General features: G+C 44.5%; 1 protein-coding gene and 1 long non-coding RNA gene across 3 annotated transcripts in view; one reads left to right on the top strand and one right to left on the bottom strand.

Moving 5' to 3' along the window:
* Positions 1–7,765: 7,765 nt before the first annotated feature.
* Positions 7,766–9,953, top strand: LOC308484037. Its single transcript, XR_013989876.1, has 2 exons — positions 7,766–8,474; positions 8,850–9,953. It is a non-coding gene; the product is annotated as an uncharacterized lncRNA (long non-coding RNA).
* Positions 9,387–17,616, bottom strand: part of CNNM4 (cyclin and CBS domain divalent metal cation transport mediator 4) — a gene marked incomplete at its 5' end in the record, with an annotated part of 45,474 nt that continues 37,244 nt past the window's right edge. The window contains 3 exons of one of the 2 annotated variants that reach the window (XM_081018537.1): positions 9,387–14,559; positions 15,729–15,916; positions 16,487–16,552. In XM_081018537.1, the coding sequence (XP_080874663.1) occupies positions 14,353–14,559; positions 15,729–15,916; positions 16,487–16,552 (461 nt within the window). In that variant the 3' untranslated portion in view covers positions 9,387–14,352. The remainder of the gene's footprint in view (positions 14,560–15,728; positions 15,917–16,486; positions 16,553–17,616) is intronic. The other variant, XM_081018536.1, reaches the window with a different exon arrangement.

Here is a 17,616-nt window from a genome sequence, read left to right as displayed (position 1 = left end):
CAGAATTAAGTTTAAGATATTAACCGATGCAAAACAAAGAGGGGGCTTTGCCCTGCCAGACTTAAAGTTGTATTATGAAGCCGCAGCGTTCTGCTGGCTAAAAGACTGGCTACTTCTTGAAGACACTGATGTGTTAGATTTGGAAGGGTTTAACAATGCTTTTGGATGGCATGCATATTTATGGTATGACAAGGTTAAAGCAAATAAGGCCTTTAAGAACCATATTGTCAGAAAATCACTGTTTAATGTCTGGACAAAATATAAAGACTTGCTGGAAAATAAAACACCAAGGTGGCTTTCACCTCTGGAAGCTAAGGCCCGAAAAAGACCCAATATGGAGGCTAAATGGCCAAAATATTGGGAAATACTAGAAAAGGATGGAGACAATTGGAAATTGCAGAGTTTGGAGAAAATGAAAGACAAAGTGCGAGATTGGTTACATTACGCTCAGATTAAAGAAGTTTTTAAAAATGATAAGAAACTAGGGTTCCAGGTGGAGAAATCGAAACTAGAAACAGAATTGTTAGAACCAAAGATTAAGGTACTTTCAAGGATGTATAACTTGCTGTTGAAATGGAATACACAAGATGAAACGGTTAAATCGGCTATGATAAGGTGGGCACAGGACATTGGGTATAATATCATGTTTGAGGACTGGGAGAGGTTGTGGAGTAATGGATTGAAATTTATTGCATGTAACGCTCTGAAAGAAAATGTAATGAAAATGATTTATAGATGGTATATGACCCCAGTCAAACTTGCCAAAATTTACCACCTGTCTGATAATAAGTGTTGGAAATGTAAAGAGTGTGGGGGGAACGTTCTTCCACCTCTGGTGGACTTGCCCTAAAGTGAAGGCGTTCTGGGAAATGATTTATAATGAATTGAAAAAGGTATTTAAATATACCTTCACTAAGAAACCAGAGGCTTTCTTTTTGGGTATTGTCGGCCAAGGGGTGGCAAAGAAGGACCAGACATTTTTTATGTATGCAACAACAGCAGCAAGGATACTTCTCGCAAAACACTGGAAAACTCAAGATCTACCCACACTGGAAGAATGGCAGATGCAACTGATAGACTACATGGAACTGGCTGAAATGACCGGCAGAATTCGTGACCTGGGAGAAGAGAGGATTGAGGAGGATTGGAAGAAATTTAAGAATTATTTACAAAAGCATTGTAATTTGAGTGAATGCTAAATAAGATGCTAGACTAAAATAACTGAGCACCACTAAATCTAGAAGTTTTTAAGAAAATAAGTAAGATTGTGAAAATTTAACTCCTTTCGAGAATTATAAGATTATGAAATATAGAAGGGATATAAGAATTTAAATAAGATGATAAATTGCTGACAAAATGTTACAACGATGAAAGTGGGAGCGGGAGATGTGAGGAAGTCCAAAGAAAATGTGAAACTATGTTAAGACAAATGTTATATTGTTTATTATGTTTACTTTTATTGTAAAACCCAATAAATTGCTTTTAAAAAAAAAAAGATAACAATAATCAAATCCTGCTTGCGCTTTCCCACAGACATCTGGTGAGCCACTGTGAGAACAGAATGCTGGACTGGATGGGCCACTGGCCTGATCCAGCAGACTCCTCTGATGTTCTTGTGGTTAGCCATGTATCCTCAACCTTGTATGCTGTAGCATGTCATATGTACCAATCTGACTTGAGCATTTCAAGCCTTTGGCAGAACCTGAGCTGCATGTTCAACTTCTTCATCCGGTAGTGAGGGCCAGGACACCAGGATCTGTTGCTGGAGGAGGATGCCTCATTCTGGGGGGTGGAGCTGAGACCGTCTGCATGTAAAGCAGGTGCTCTGCCACTAGGGATGGAAGAAGGCATCCTTCTCTGTTCCGTCCTGTACTCGTCACAAGCAGCACTGTTGCTGTTCTGCTGCTGTTCGTCTTCTGCCAAAAATACATTATTTGTCTCACTGTCTTCTGTGATGAAATTAGGTCACTAGCATAATTATTTTTTGTGCAAAGGAAACACAATGTAAATGGAGGGGGGGACATAATAAACTGTGTCTCATTTGTGGACTGAAAGCATGAACAACAGTGAATACCAGTTGTATTCACTGGATTGCTTTCTGTTCAAGACATTTTTGTTGGGGAGAGTAGCCAAAGTTGTTTTTTAAGAAATCAAAGTTTCTTGGGAAGATGTGGGTAAAAATACCGGGGCAGGCTGCTTCTAGGAGGGGGCAGTATCTCAAATAATTGAGTACTTTCAATGCTTTTCAATAATATTTGTGGACCTGGGGGGGGGGCAGCTCCCCCCCACCTTGGCTATGCCTATGGGGACACACAAGCAAACAATTGCAATTTTCATTACCATTTCTGTCCCACTGTGCTATGATCCCTCTCCTCAAACAACATTGGAAGCGGGCTTCTATCAACTCAGAGGATTGGTCCTCTCACTTGCTCTGCCCCTCCAAGATGATAGGCAAGGGTCTTCTGCAGGGCTGCTGTCTGAGATCCTCTTCACTGGAGATGCTGGATCTTGTGAACATAAAGCCTGTGTGCAGTCATGGAGACAGAGGCCCACTCCAAATATATGTTGAACACAATCAGAGTTAAAGGCACCAGGCCAGACGAGAACACAAGAAGTGCCATATAGTGAGTCAGACCACTAATCTGAACTATGTAGTCCAGTATTCTCTCTGCTGAGAGGCAACAGTTATATTTATATATTTATTTAAAGCATTCTTAGCCAATCTTCAGGCAAAAATGGTTCCTGGGGTGGCTTAACAGAGACAGGTCCTGCCATCAAGCTTACAGTTCAAAAGACACAACACCATATGGATTATAACATGATTTTGATGGGAGACATGAATGGAGTGGTATCCACATATATGGACAAGGCACAAAGACAGGTAGTCACCAAGGATGGTAGACTACCGAAAACTTTTTTTGACATGACAGACAACTTGGATTTAGTTGACATTTGGAGAATAAGAAACCCCATGGCTAAAGAGGGAACTTTCTTTTCTGAAGCCAAAATGACATGGACAGGAATTGACCAAATTTGGATAACTAGAGGAATGGCACCAAAGACAAGAAAGGTGGAAATCTGCCCGAAAACTTGCTCCGACCATAATGCTGTTAAGATGGAAATGAGACTAACACCAACTGGCTCCTTCAGATGGAAGATGAATGACACCTTATTTAGAGATGAAGAAGTACTTAAGAAGGCCCAAAAAACCTCGAGAGATTATTTTCAGATAAACCTCAGTACCAACGTGGAGAGAAGGGTAATCTGGGATGCAAGTAAAGCGGTTATGAGAGGGTTCTTAATACAACAGAATGCAATAAAGAAAAGAACTCTAAATGAGAAGAAGGATAAGATAATGGACAAAATAAAGGAATGTGAAAAAAGACTGAGAGTAAATCCAAAATCTCAAGAGATTCTGAGAGAGTTAAAGTTATATCAAGTACAATATATGAAAATGATGAATCAGGAAATAGAATGGAAAATTAAACAAATGAGACAAAAGACTTTTGAGTCGGCCAATAAATGTGGTAAACTGTTGGCATGGCAAATGAAAAAGAGACAAAAATTAAATACAATTACGAACTTAGAAGTGGAAGGAAGAAACATACAGAACCCTGCAGAGATCAGAAGTTGTTTCCAGAGGTACTTTAAACGATTATACACTCAAGGGCCACTGAAAGAAACAGACTTAGACCAATTTTTGAAAACAAATGGATTACAAAAAATATCTCAAGAAAACAAATTAATTTTGAATCATAGAATAACTGAACAGGAAATAGAAGATGCCATTCAAAACATGCAATTGGGTAAATCTCCAGGACCAGACGGCTTGACTTCTAGATACTACAGATCTTTAAAGAATGGTTAATTCAACCTTTGAAAGAGGTCTGCAACGAAATAATGGAGGGGAAAAGAGCACCAGAGTCGTGGAAAGAAGCATATATTACACTTGTACCAAAAACAGAGACTGAAAAGACACAGCTTAAGAACTACCGCCCTATATCATTACTGAATGTGGATTACAAAATTTTTGCAGATATTTTGGCTAAGAGATTTTAAAAAGTGTTGATGGAAGAGATTCATAAAGACCAAGCGGGCTTTCTCCCAGGAAGACATTTGTCTGACAATTTGAGGAATATAATTGATATTTTGGAAAAATTAGAAGTGAATATAAACACTAAAGCAGTTTTGATATTTGTAGACGCGGAGAAAGCCTTTGACAATATTTCTTGGAATTTTATGAAGAAGAATCTACAGGGTATGGGGGTAGGCCAAGGTTTTGAGAATGGTATAGGTGCAATTTATTCAGAACAAAAGGCTAAACTAATTGTAAATAATGTTGTGACGGAAGAACTTAAAATTGAAAAAGGGACACGACAAGGTTGCCCAATTTCCCCACTTCTTTTTATTTCGGTTCTGGAGGTTCTGCTGAATATGATTAGAAGGGACCAGTTGGTTAAAGGTATACAGGTCGGAACTAAACAGTACAAATTGAGAGCATTTGCAGATGACTTAGTATTGACGTTACAGGAGCCAGAATCTAGTACTAAAAGGGTTTTAGAACTGATTCAAGAATTTGGTCAAGTGGCAGGATTTAAATTGAACAAGTCAAAAACCAAGGTTTTAGAGAAAAATTTAACACCGCTTGAAAGAGAGAGGTTTCAGAATGGGACAGGTTTAACAGTGGTTAAGAAAGTTAAATACCTGGGGATTAACATGACAGCAAAAAATGGGAATTTATTTAAAGATAATTATGAAAAATGTTGGTCTGAAGTGAAAAAAGACTTAGAAATTTGGTCAAATTTGAAGCTTTCACTGCTAGGCCGTATTGCTGCGATAAAAATGAATGTATTGCCTAGAATGTTGTTTTTGTTTCAAACTTTGCAGATTGTCGACAAAATGGATTGTTTCAAGAGGTGGCAGAAAGATATTTCTAAATTTGTCTGGCAGGGCAAGAAGCCCAGAATAAAATTTAAAATTCTAATGGATGCAAAGGAAAGAGGTGGATTTGCCCTGCCAGACCTCAAACTTTACTATGAATCAGCAGCTTTTTGCTGGTTTAAAGAATGGCTACTTCTTGAAAACACTCACATTTTGGACTTGGAAGGTTTTAACAATGTATTTGGATGGCATGCATATTTATGGTATGATAAGGTCAAAGCACATAAAGCATTTAGAAACCACATTGTCAGGAAAGCGCTATTTAATGTTTGGATAAGATATAAGGACTTGCTAGAAAACAAAACCCCAAGGTGGCTGTCACCAATGGAAGCGAAAGCCTTGAAAAAGGTCAATATGGAGGTCAAATGGCCGAAATATTGGGAAATTTTGGAACAAGACGGAGATAGACTGAAATTGCAGAGTTTTGAAAAATTAAAAAACAAAGTGCGAGACTGGCTTCATTATTTTCAGATAATGGAGGCATTTAAATTGGACAAGAAAATTGGCTTCCAGGTGGAAAGATCAAAATTAGAAACAGAACTGTTAGAACCCAAAACTAAGAATTTGTCAAGAATGTATAACTTGCTGCTGAAATGGAATACTCAGGATGAAACGGTAAAATCGGCTATGATTAAATGGGCACAAGACGTTGGACATAACATTATGTTTGCTGACTGGGAACAGTTGTGGACCACAGGTATGAAATTTACGGCATGTAATGCCTTAAGAGAGAATATTATGAAAATGATATACAGGTGGTACATAACCCCAGTCAAGCTTGCAAAAATCTATCATTTGCCCGATAACAAATGTTGGAAATGTAAAGAAACTGAAGGTACATTTTTTCACCTTTGGTGGACGTGCCCAAAGATTAAGGCTTTCTGGGAAATGATATATAATGAATTAAAAAAGGTATTTAAATATACCTTCCCTAAGAAACCAGAGGCCTTTCTCCTGGGCATAGTCGGCCAAATGGTGTTAAAAAAGGATAGAACTTTCTTTATGTATGCAACAACAGCAGCAAGAATACTCATCGCAAAGTATTGGAAGACACAAGAACTTCCCACGCTGGAGGAATGGCAGATGAAACTGATGGACTATATGGAACTGGCGGAAATGACTGGCAGAATCCGTGACCAGGGAGAAGAGTTGGTGGAGGAAGAGTGGAAGAAATTCAAAGATTATCTTCAGAAACACTGCAAAATTAAAGAATGTTAGAGTGATGTTGGATCGAAAATAAGTGGTTTCCAGCTGTACAGGTTAAAGTTATTGATAGACTAAGATTAAAGATTAGGATTAAAGATGTTTAAGGAAATGGAAATTTGGTACTTAAGAGGTAAAATGTTAATGTTACATTACATTACATTACATTAAGATTAAAGATTAGGATTAAAGAAGTTTAAGTGTTATAGATTATATTAAGATTAAAGATTGGGATTAAAAAAGTGGAAAAGAAATTGCTGGACAAACAATTTGGACTGGAATACAAAAGAGGGAGGTATGAGGAAGTCCAGAAAATAAGTAAATTTAAAAACGGAAATGGAAAAGTGATATTGTTTTTAATTGTTCTGTCGTTTTTTTTTGTTTCTTTTGTATTTTGTTTTCTGTGTTTTCTTTTTCTTTTTGGATTATGTATTGTGTATTTTTGTATTTCTACTTTTATGTTTTTTTGTTTAACTTTTTTATTGAAACCTTAATAAAAATCATTTAAAAAAAAAAAAAAAGACACAACACCAAAGGAAAAAGAAATGAGAGCGAGAAGCAGGGGCAAATCCAGACTCGGGTTCTTAATTGCAAAGGTCTTATAATGACTAGCTGGAATGGAAAGCGTTTAAGGTGAGGAGAGACCAAATGTTGCTGGACTCGCAGCAGAGTCATGGCGTGCCCCAATTCTCTCTCTTCCTCTGCTGCAGGCGTACAAATATACCCAGAAAGCTCTGCGACCTCAGGGCCCAGGAGAGACATTTAGCAACTGGCTTTTAAAAAGTAGATTGCAGAAGGCTCCTGGTCCAGGTTTGGGACCCTGACGTGGGAGGGGGTGGGGGGGATTAAACCATTGTACCCCACTATGGTCTCAAAGCAGATCGTGGCACCCTACACCTTCAACTTGCATGGGTGTGTGTGAAGCTCCCATTAGCTCCTTTAACTGGATATGCAAGGACCTGGGGCCTTCTTGCTTGCAGTGCCAGTTGTAGGATTTGAGGGGCCTTGCAGCAAGGGACCCTCAAGCAAATCTCCTTAACCTCGAAGAGGAGGGGTGTACAAACTACTCCCTGGAAAGACTGCCCGATCTTGCAACCCTCTACAGCTGACCCCACAAACTTCCTCTTCTCTTCCTCACCAAAGAGCAAAAAGGACCTTGAAGCAGATGCCACACAGCAGGAAGTCCACACACACACACACCCCCGGAAGCCAGGAACATTAGCCATCCTGTTTCTCTCTTCAAAAGAAGAAGGGTCTGGGGCAGAAACCTGATCCTTTCAAACTGGGCATGTCCAGGGTCGTCTTCTAGTTCTTGATACTTTCTCCTTGCTCTGCTCTTGTGCAACCCCAGCTGATTTCATTTGATAGCTGATCTCCCTGGCACATTGTGCCCTGTGGGTCAGATTTATCTGTCCCTCATTCTGCTGCCTTTAATTTTTTTTATTACCGTATTTTTCGCTCTATAACACGCACCCGACCATAACACGCATGTAGTTTTTAGAGGAGGAAAATCCGTAGGCATGCCACCCGTAGGCATTCCCTCCATAACACGCACAGACATTTCCCCTTACTTTCTAGGAGGAAAAATGTGAGTGTTATGGTGCAAAAAATACGGTATATATCAACAGCACAAACATAAAACAAAACCAGTACAACCACTGGAGTGTAATAGCAAAAGGTGCCCAGAAGCAGGAGAAGAGCACAAACTCTCCCTGCATATTGCCTCTGACCCCAGAGGTAGAGCAGGACTGTCATGCTGTCAACTGTTCAGAACACATCTGGCCAGCTGCTGGATGGGAAACAGCCAGCTCTGCCCCCAGCACTGCCTCTGTGTTCCTGTGCCCACATCTGCATTCCCTGTCAGAGGTTCGGGGGGGGGGGCGCAGCTTGCCAAGAGGTATCTCTAGCAAAGCAGATTAACACTTTGAAATGAGGTCTCCTCCAAAGGCAAAATGGGAACTGCAGTTCACCCAGGACAGGTGATAGAACAAGCGGCACAGAACCAGGCCAAAAAACCCCAAACCCTACTGGAACACCATTTAAAATCAGTGCAGAAGTAAGACTGTCAACTGACCAGATTAAAAACTCAGCCTGGCTTCCTCCTCTGCCTTTAATAGCAGCTGCTAATTTAAGTAGACAAATCTGCTAACTGCAAGGAGATGAATATCACCTGCTAGTGCACCTGCCAGGAAGGGAGCTTAGCTTATCGAGCACAAGAAGCAAGGCCTTTTCAGTGGTGGCTCCACATTTATGGAGCTTCCTCAGGAAATACAATCAGGTCTCTCATTGCTGTCATTTATATGGAACTAAAAACAAAATTGGGCACGCGGGTGGCGCTGTGGGTAAAACCTCAGTGCCTAGGACTTGCCGATCGCATGGTCGGCGGTTCGAATCCCCGTGGCGGGGTGAGCTCCCGTCTTTCGGTCCCAGCTCCTGCCCACCTAGCAGTTCGAAAGCATCCCTAAGTGCAAGTAGATAAATAGGTACCGCTTTATAGCAGGAAGGTAAACGGCATTTCCGTGTGCGGCGCTGGTGCTGGCTCACCAGAGCAGCTTCGTCACGCTGGCCACGTGACCCGGAAGTGTCTTTGGACAGCGCTGGCCCCCGGCCTCTTAAGTGAGATGAGCGCACAACCCTAGAGTCGGACACGACTGGCCCGTACGGGCAGGGGTACCTTTACCTTTACAAACAAAATTGAGGAGCAGTTTAATTTTTTTTAGTGGCCCTAGTTTCCAGTCCCTGTTGGGTAGCTGGCCAAAATAGTATAAAAACACACACCATTTTGTTTCTTTTCATTGTTACTGCTTTGCTTTTCTTATTTTAGGCACAGGAGCAGTGATAAGTGTAAAAGCTGCCAACCCCATTGGATTGTGGCCTTGGAAATTAAGTCTAGGACTGGTTGATATATCGTCCAAAGCCGGTTTGACGTCCCAATTGTGATATTGGTTTCATAATTTTTGACCTGGCTATGATTTGTGTGTATGCTATGTGAGAAGAACCATGGAGCCAGTCCGTGCCTCTCCATAGCTCCATCCTTAAATCAGACATCGTGATATTTCAGTATATCGCGGTGTTTAGCTGGTGATATGATGTTGGAAACCAGATATTGCCCAGCCCGAATTAAGTCCCACTGACTTCTATGCAACCCCCTTTCAGGTATGTTTCTGCAGGATCACAACCTTGACTCTGAGAGCAAACCCGCTTAGAGGCTTTGAAAGAAAAGTCACCATTTCCGACCACACTTTGATTTGGTAATATTTATTACATAATAATAATTATCTTTTTAAAAGCTTGTCTCCCTCATGGGAGCTAGGATCTTAGGTTTAGTGTTTGTATTTTAAAATCAGAAAAAAGACAATAAATTACATCATGTCACCCACAAAGGGGCAAATGTTGAAAAACCATTGTGCTTTCCTTAGGAATAATAATAATAATAACAATAGTTTTTAAAAAGGGAAATAAAAACCGCAACAATCCCCACACACAAAACAAAATTTTAAAACTCAGACAAAAAGCTACATTCAAATGAGACACATATACAGTCTAATTAAAGCTGCTTAGAAGCACAGACATCCGTTGAAAATAGCCCTGGAGGCAGGAAAAGGGATCCTGCAGTTTTAAAAAAACCAGTCACAAAGCAAATGAAGGAACTACTCCCCTCGCCCCAGTTACAGTTCCAGAATCAAGTATTGCTAACCTAACCCAACATTTCAAAGTCAATTGTGCTTAGGAAAATGCAGGAAGAGAATGAAGAAATACTGGCCTGGCCATGCAGGAGAATAATCATGAGATGGGTGGTCACAGTTTTTCTTATTAAAAATAAACAAATCCCTGCAATCAGAGAACTAGCTCGGCAGAGAAGAAAGATGTAACCCAGCCCTCTCCCTGCTTTTCCACCTGATGTGCTAGTGTTCTGCTTGTTGGAACTTTTTGACTTCTCCACTCCAACACTCTCACTTTCCTTCTGCTGAACCTCCAACGCTGCCCTTAGAATACTAGACAGGTTGTCATCCCACAGGAGGCCTGAAAGCTAAACCAGAACATAGCCCCCTTGTGGGTTTTATCCCACCCCATGGCCTGACTGAGCCAGAAGCCACTTGAAGATCTGCTGCACTCTCAGGGTTGCCAACTGAGAGTTGGGAGGGGAACCAGCCAGGCTTACAGGTGTGCCTACACAGCAGCTTGACTGGAGCTAAACAGGACTTCCCACTGCTGTCCTCAGACTGAGCTGCTGTTGAAGGCAGATCAACAGATGGCATTCAAAATGTTGGCAACCCTTCATTTTATGCTTGATGGATGTCCAACTGGGGCTGTGAGTCCATGACTTTGCCCAGAGCCATGTGCTTACTAAGGAAATGGCAACACTGCTTGGCTCTAAACCTGGGTGTCCTTGCAAGCCCATCACCTTCCCAAACCTATTTTGGCCCTGTAAAAGAGGTTTGAGGGCCAAGAAAGTCTCCCAGCCACTTGGAATTTGGCAAAGTTTCTATATGCCAGCCTTTGCCAGCTTAGTGCTCTTAGTTTTGAACACAACTCCGATCAGCCTTGTGATCTACATGCCTTCTGCTAGGCAAAACAACTGAGGACAGCAAATTTGAAATCATGTAGTTTTTTAAAATTATATTTTTAGTGGAGGGGGCACCATTTGTATTTTCTGCTTCAGGTACAAAAACCTCTTGGGCGTCTTTACCCACCAACATGTTTCCTATGAGAAACTGCAATGTTTGAAGTGCAATGCTGTGCTATAAAAGTACAATCCTGCTACACCATTTAATAGAACATCAACACATCTGGGTACAATCATACAGTCTGTGCGATGGTCCCTTCCTCCCCAAGCCAAACCCGGTGACCAAATTTCAGATCACTTTTTGCACTCCTGTACCCACTTACTTGGGAGTAAACCCACCTGAACACAGTGGGACTTGCTTCCAAGTGAACAGGCCCAAGCCCAATTCCAACTCCATTTTGGTTTATGGGAAATTGCAGCGAACGAATATTGCCTTTCATCCAAACACTCCTACTTAGAGAGGTTCACTTTCTGCCTACATCAATTTTCACATGCTTTTTGTGCAGATATATAATTGTACTTTACACTGTGACTCATGAAACACAAGTCCTCAAGTGAATGACACTCTGACAGAAGCAGGCACCTGTGACTCCTCCAGGGTCACTGAATAAGCCATGAGACTGGGCTGAGAGATGCAAGGGGAACACTCTCTGGGGAACAGGCAACACTGACTCTCTACAGCAAGAGTGACTGAATCATCTAAGCGCCACCCTTGGCCCTCCAAATACTGTGAGATTTCACTTCCCAACAGCCCCAACCAGCTCCCGCGATAGTCAGGGATGATGGGAGTTGTAGTCCAGCAGCATCCCGAGGGTCACAGGCTCCTCAGCTCTGCAACAGAACAACCTGCCCGGGTGAAGAGAAAGTAAAAGGGGGATCACAGACAGCAGCATCAAAATGCCTGCATTTCTTGCAAAGCTAAATATGCCTCTCCAGCCCCCTCCCCTTCTGGTCCTCCTGCCACTGGACACTGGACAGCCCAAAGAGTTTCTGACAGGTTTCAGTGGAGATCAAAGGAAGCGATTCTGGAGAGTCAATCAGAATGTGAAGACAGACCTTTTAAGAGCATGAGGGCAGAGTCCTCAGCAGGCAGATGCAAACACAGATTATTTCTGCCCTTGGACAAGTTTCCCCAAAACAACAAAGCCACAAACCCAGGACTCCTCACAGGTTACTGGAGAGATTCAGCTGAACCTTGGAAAAGACCACTCATGGTGGGCACCCACTGGCCAGTACCTGTAATGTTACTATTAGCAGTAACTGTAGGATTTATATAATGCCATTGATGTGCATTGGTGCTTTACAAAAGGGCAGGTCCCTGCCCTGAGGGGCTTACAATTTTTCATTTGACACCAAGCAGACGAAGGGAAGAAAAATGGGAGATGGGGTGCACACAGGTAAAATGTGTGCAGCATTTCAATCGCCGGTGCTTAAGCTTTGTTACCGGGCAGCCTTTTCCGCAACCAGGTGCCCTCTAGAAGATGCACAGGACTACAACTCCCATCAGCATGTATGACTGTGTGATGCTGGGGATGAATGGATCATGGCTGTGTGGTCTGCTGTTAGTGTCCAAAGGCTTCACGGAGAAGGCAGGTTTTGAAGGAAGTAAGAGAGGTGGCATTAGGCAGGTGGCCCTGGGGACAGTGCCAGGCAAGGGGGCATGAAGGGGCAGCAAGGACAAAAGGCAAGGGGGGCAGGAGACCTTTGGGGGGCTGAGGGTTGGAGGGCAAAGATCAGAGGAGGATGTTCAGAGCAGAGGTCCTGAACATGTCACCCTTCAAATCTCCAGAGCAGTTTTAACAAAAGTGTTTGAAGATGGTCCTGAGCTCCATTTAGTAAGGTGGAGAGTGGACAACTATAATGAGAGACGTCTGCACACCACCCAAATCCCCTCGGGGCAAACTGACCCAGCAGCAACGGCTGGGCTGGATTCATTCTGTAGTGAGGCATCATGAAAAGACTCTTGACCACTGAAAATTAATCCTCAACGTGGCTGTGTCCTGATTCCACCCAGTGGAAAGTACTAATCTATCCAAAGTAACTACAGAAGAATGGAGGGGACACCTCCAAGTGGTGTCATTTCCCCCACAGTAAGTGACTGCATGAATTTGCTGCTTTCACATGTGCCACGATCAATTTAGATAGAAATCAGGCTTTACAGGAACAAAGCAAAACACAATTTATTATTGCAGTTATGACTGAAAACTCCTGCATCTGGAAACCTTTCAGGGCTGCTCCTGTGTGGCAACTGCTATTGTCACTTCCAACTCTGTTAAGTCCCAAAAGGCACCGCATACAGGATCTGGGAACTGTCACTGGCTCTGTCAGATTTCCGCATGAGACCTTGGAACTAGAAGCCTAGCAGAGCTGATCATTATTGGCCTGATCTACACGGGAGAAGCAGAAGGGACTGTACCATTTGAGTCTGTATCTGGAGGTTACCATTTCTGAATGTTCCCCAACCCCCCATGTAAAAACAAACAAGAGCAACAACTAAGAGAACATAAACTCCCTGCAAGCAGAGAAGAGTACAACAAATTCTAGCCCTGCCTTCTCCCTGCTACACTCATTTTTTGATTTCCAGGGAGCTTTTCGTACAGCACACCAGGAAAGCATTTGTGAAGTGGCACAATTCATCTAATTATCCTCGGGGCACACTTTCTTCAGTGGGATCAGAGCCTGAATGAGGAAGCAACAGTTCCCCTCCCTCCAAGCAGAAACACTCTCCCCACTGCCCCAGGAGGCAGGCAGGGGCAGAGTGCAGGTTCCACCAACCTTTAAACCCTGCTTAGTTCCTAGATGTTTGTCAGACACCCGTCTCCTGTCCAGTGCCCAACGGGCTGGATAAAAAAACAAAAATATAACAGAATAACAGAACAGACGCCCAGACAACACGCAAGATACAGAACTTCCTGAGACAGAAAAAGGGTTATTGTCCTCCCAGCAGGGGCTGCTGTTGCCTTCGTAGGACCCCAGCAGCTGCCCTGCTCTCCTTCTGGCCAGTTCTGTGTGGTCTCTCTACCTGCCAGCCTCTGGACTGGAGGCAGGGAGTGCCACTCTCCACAAGGTGGTCTCCGCTGGAGAAGAGCCAGGTGTGCTCCAGAATAGGATTCCTCTCTTCTGAACGCGCCTGGCCGTGGTGCCACTTCGTCTCTTTCTGTTTGTTTAAATAAAAAGCTGGTGCAGAAAAGCAAGCAGGGAGCAAACTCCCTTTGGAAATCTTCAGGGCAGCCAGCCCCTCCCCAACCCCCGCCTGAAATGAAAACAGGAGCATCCAGATTGCAGCACACAGTTTGGGCTTTGGCCCTCCGTGACCAAGTTCCCTTTGGTATCCAGAACCCGCATCCTTTTCGTCAGCAGCTGGGCAGCTGTTTCCACGGTCAGGCTGCCAGCCGTTGACGGATCAAACTGTCCTGCAAAGGAAGAGTGTGTGCATGTGTGGATGTGGGGAGAGCTTAGAGAGAAAAATTATCTGGATATTCTCCCTCCCTGGCTGCAGCCACTACCTGAGGTTTGTAGGTACACAATCAAAATCCTCTTGTGGGCACTGGTGTGTTCCCCCCCACCGCCCCCCAGTTCTCATCTTTGGAAGGGAAGGACTGAGGCAAAACCAACCAGACCGGGTCGCCCAAAGGCCAGGGTCAGACGACGTTGTCTGGGGGGCTATGGTTTGCTTTGTGGTGTTGGCAGTTCCTCTCGTTCAAAAGGCTGGTTGTTTCGTCCGTCACTGAGGTCTCCACCTTTTCTGACAAGGAGGTGTCCAATTTGGGGGTGCCGCCCTCAGGAGACTGGGGGCAGCTCTCGAGGCGGGAGGCCATGAGACCATTTTGATACTGGAGGCGTGTGATCTGCCGGGTGAAGAAGGAGACAGAAGCTGAACCCTCAACACATAGCTCAGCGTGCACCATTCCTCCCCCCCCCAAAAAAGCAAAATTTTGCACGATAAAAGCAAAATTCCATAATGCGTAAAGGTAAAGGGACCCCTGACCATTAGGTCCAGTCGTGACTGACTCTGGGGTTGCGGCGCTCATCTCGCTTTATTGGCTGAGGGAGCCAGCATACAGCTTCCAGGTCATGTGGCCAGCATGACTAAGCCGCTTCTGGCGAACCAGAGCAGCGCACGGAAACGCCGTTTACCTTCCCGCCGGAGCAGTACCTATTTATCTACTTGCACTTTGACATGCTTTCGAACTGCTAGGTTGGCAGGAGCAGGGACCGAGCAATGGGAGCTCACCCCGTCATTGCGGGGATTCGAACCGCTGACCTTCTGATCGGCAAGTCCCAGGCTCTGTGGTTTAACCCACAGCGCCACCCGCGTCCCTCATAATGCATATAGGTTATGTAAATTTATTATTATTATTAAAAATGCATCTTCTTAAATACACACTTAACTGTTTTGCTTAACAAATTCTGTTTCTGGTAATCATGAGGAAATCCAGGTGACACCCTGCCCTTTGACTGACAGAAAAGGTACTTGGATCTCTGCCTCTTGACTTTTGAATTTTCCCAAGGCATCGCCAGCACATGTGCAACCATAAGGACTAGAAACGTACTTTATAAAAATTGCTGAAACACTCAGGTTGCAGAATTTTTGCACTTGGGACTGAAGTCTGCACTTGCACAGAACACCAACAGCCCTGGCTTAAGATCCCCAAGGGAACATCTACCTCAGACCTGATGGGATGCTCATCCGCACAAAATAACTTCCTTCACACAGGAAAAGTTAGCATGTTAGGGAGAAGGCTGAAATCTTTCTCCCTGACAAACTAGCTTCCTCTGTGAAGAGATTACCGTATTTGCTTTTTGATATGGAGGGCAGCTGTGTGCTATCCTGCAAGCCACTACCTGCAGTCTGAAGCAGGAGAAGTCTGGCCCTTTCTCAGCTCAAGGGCCACATTCCTTTCTAGGCTGCTTGTCAGTGGTGGGCCAGGATCCAAAGTGGGCAGGGCAACACATCTTCATTTACTCACCCTCCCCTACAGCTGAGTGCCTCTTGAGTCTCAAGCCCAAGACCCACCTTAATATACTGCAGGTCCGTAAGGGCACGGACGCTGAAGTCGGAGATGTACTGGGAGCTGGCGCTGGCGTTGAGCTGGTTGTTGCTGCCGCTGAAGTTGGAGGAGATGGAGTCGGAGCGCTCGTGGTAGCAGAGGGAGGCCGACCGATTCAGATTGCTCAAATGAGATGGAGAACGCACCTCTGAAACTAGACACAGAGAAGAGTGAGCCAGGGACCAAGCCGTGCCCTTCCTCCCCGCTTCGAACTTTCTTGCCACCCGTGCAAAAAGTGATGCCGTCCAAGAGGGGTGTAAGCCAATGGAAAGGGCTATCCATGCACTCTCTGGCTGCATGAACAATTTGCTTTTTGTTCAAATTGGATCAACTCGTTTGTTGCTTTTAACGCCAGCTTTTAAAACTACACTTAAAAAAGGTAACAACCAAGAAAGAAAGAAAAAGCCATGAGGAGCAGGGGATGTGGGTTAAGGCAGCTTTTGCCTCCCCAGGCCCCTCCAGAAGTTTTGGACAGCATCCCCATCAGCCCCAGTAAACACATCTGGGGCTGTTTGGGCTAAAATTTGGACTGGGCTTTGCAGCGCAACACAATTTTTGTAAAGAAAATAATCTGCAGCCGAGTGCATTTGCATTTCCAATATATGTACCCCAAATACCATCTTTTGCCAATCTGGTGCCCTCCAGAAAGCAGGGCTGGGTCAATGCAACCTGCCAGGCAAGGGGTTAATGTGCACCTCTCACACCATGCACAAGTGTTGTTTACCTGACACCCTGGGAAACAAAGATGCTCGGGGCATAAGAGGCTGGTGCTGGGGCGCGACAGGCAAAGCTAGAACCCGACATGGACACAGAGAAGGACAGGAAGGAGAGAGAGATGCAAAAGGAGAAGTCAAAGAAACCTTTGCTTATGGAGAAAGACCACACAGCCCCTTTGCGGGTTTGTTGCTAGCCCATTCTGGTGCCCCTGGTGGAAAGCCCAAATGGCATGGCCTCCCCCAGAAGTCCACGCCTGCTTGTGCTTGCCACAGGGCATCCTCCCCTGCAAGCCTCCCCCTGGAAATGGACTGTTGTTGCGCTGTTATGAAGCTCTGGCTGCTTCCAGGCGACCTTGTGCAGGGGAACGTTCTGGCGGCCAAGGACAGGATCAGTGCCCCCCTGCACTGCCACTCACAGCAACATCCCAAGCCCATGGCCAGCACTGCCCACCTCACCTGGCCTGGCCTCAGGCAGCTTCTCAGACAGAGGCCTGATTGAGAGGCAGGGAAGGGAAGAGCTCCCAGGGCGAGAGACGGGGAGAAGAAAGGGAAGCTCCTAGGTGGGAGCTGGGAGGGCCCCCCCTTTCTGTGTGAGAAAAGGGCCATGATCCACCTTTCAGAGAGGACTTGCATTTTCTGTGATCTTTCTTTCTCTGTTCTGCTTTTTATTTGCTTCCTTTTATCTTATTGTATCATGAAAAAGCCTTCATAATATTTTATGAATCAAATCAGATAAAGGCTTATATCAAGGGAAGAGTACAAGGGAAGCTGTGAAATGTGTTGAACCACAAGTAGTTGTTTGGATGAAAAAACCAATAATGTGAAACACTGGCTCACGGGTGGGGAATCTCAGGCTCAGTAGCTGACCACTGCCTTCCAGGCCTCTCTGTCTGGCACTCTGGGGCTCCCCACAGGCCTTACCCCTCACAGGTCCTGCTTCATGCCACCCCCCAAGTGTCCTGGCATGGCTAGGTCTCCTTGAACTCCATCCTCCTTCCTAACAAGCAAGAGGGGAATGTGCATGTGTGGAAATGAGCTTCCTCGATAAAAGTGACTTCAGGCTTTGGACCTGCCACCCTGGCATGTGGCCCCCAGAAGATTCCCCAGAAGGGAAAGTGGCCCTTGTGCTGAGATAGGT

Source organism: Podarcis pityusensis (assembly GCF_964106645.2).
Source record: "Podarcis pityusensis genome assembly, chromosome: 8".
NCBI classification, from domain to species: Eukaryota; Metazoa; Chordata; class Lepidosauria; order Squamata; family Lacertidae; genus Podarcis; species Podarcis pityusensis.
Note: the sequence above shows the minus strand (reverse complement) of the source record. Positions and strands in the feature narration are given on the sequence as shown.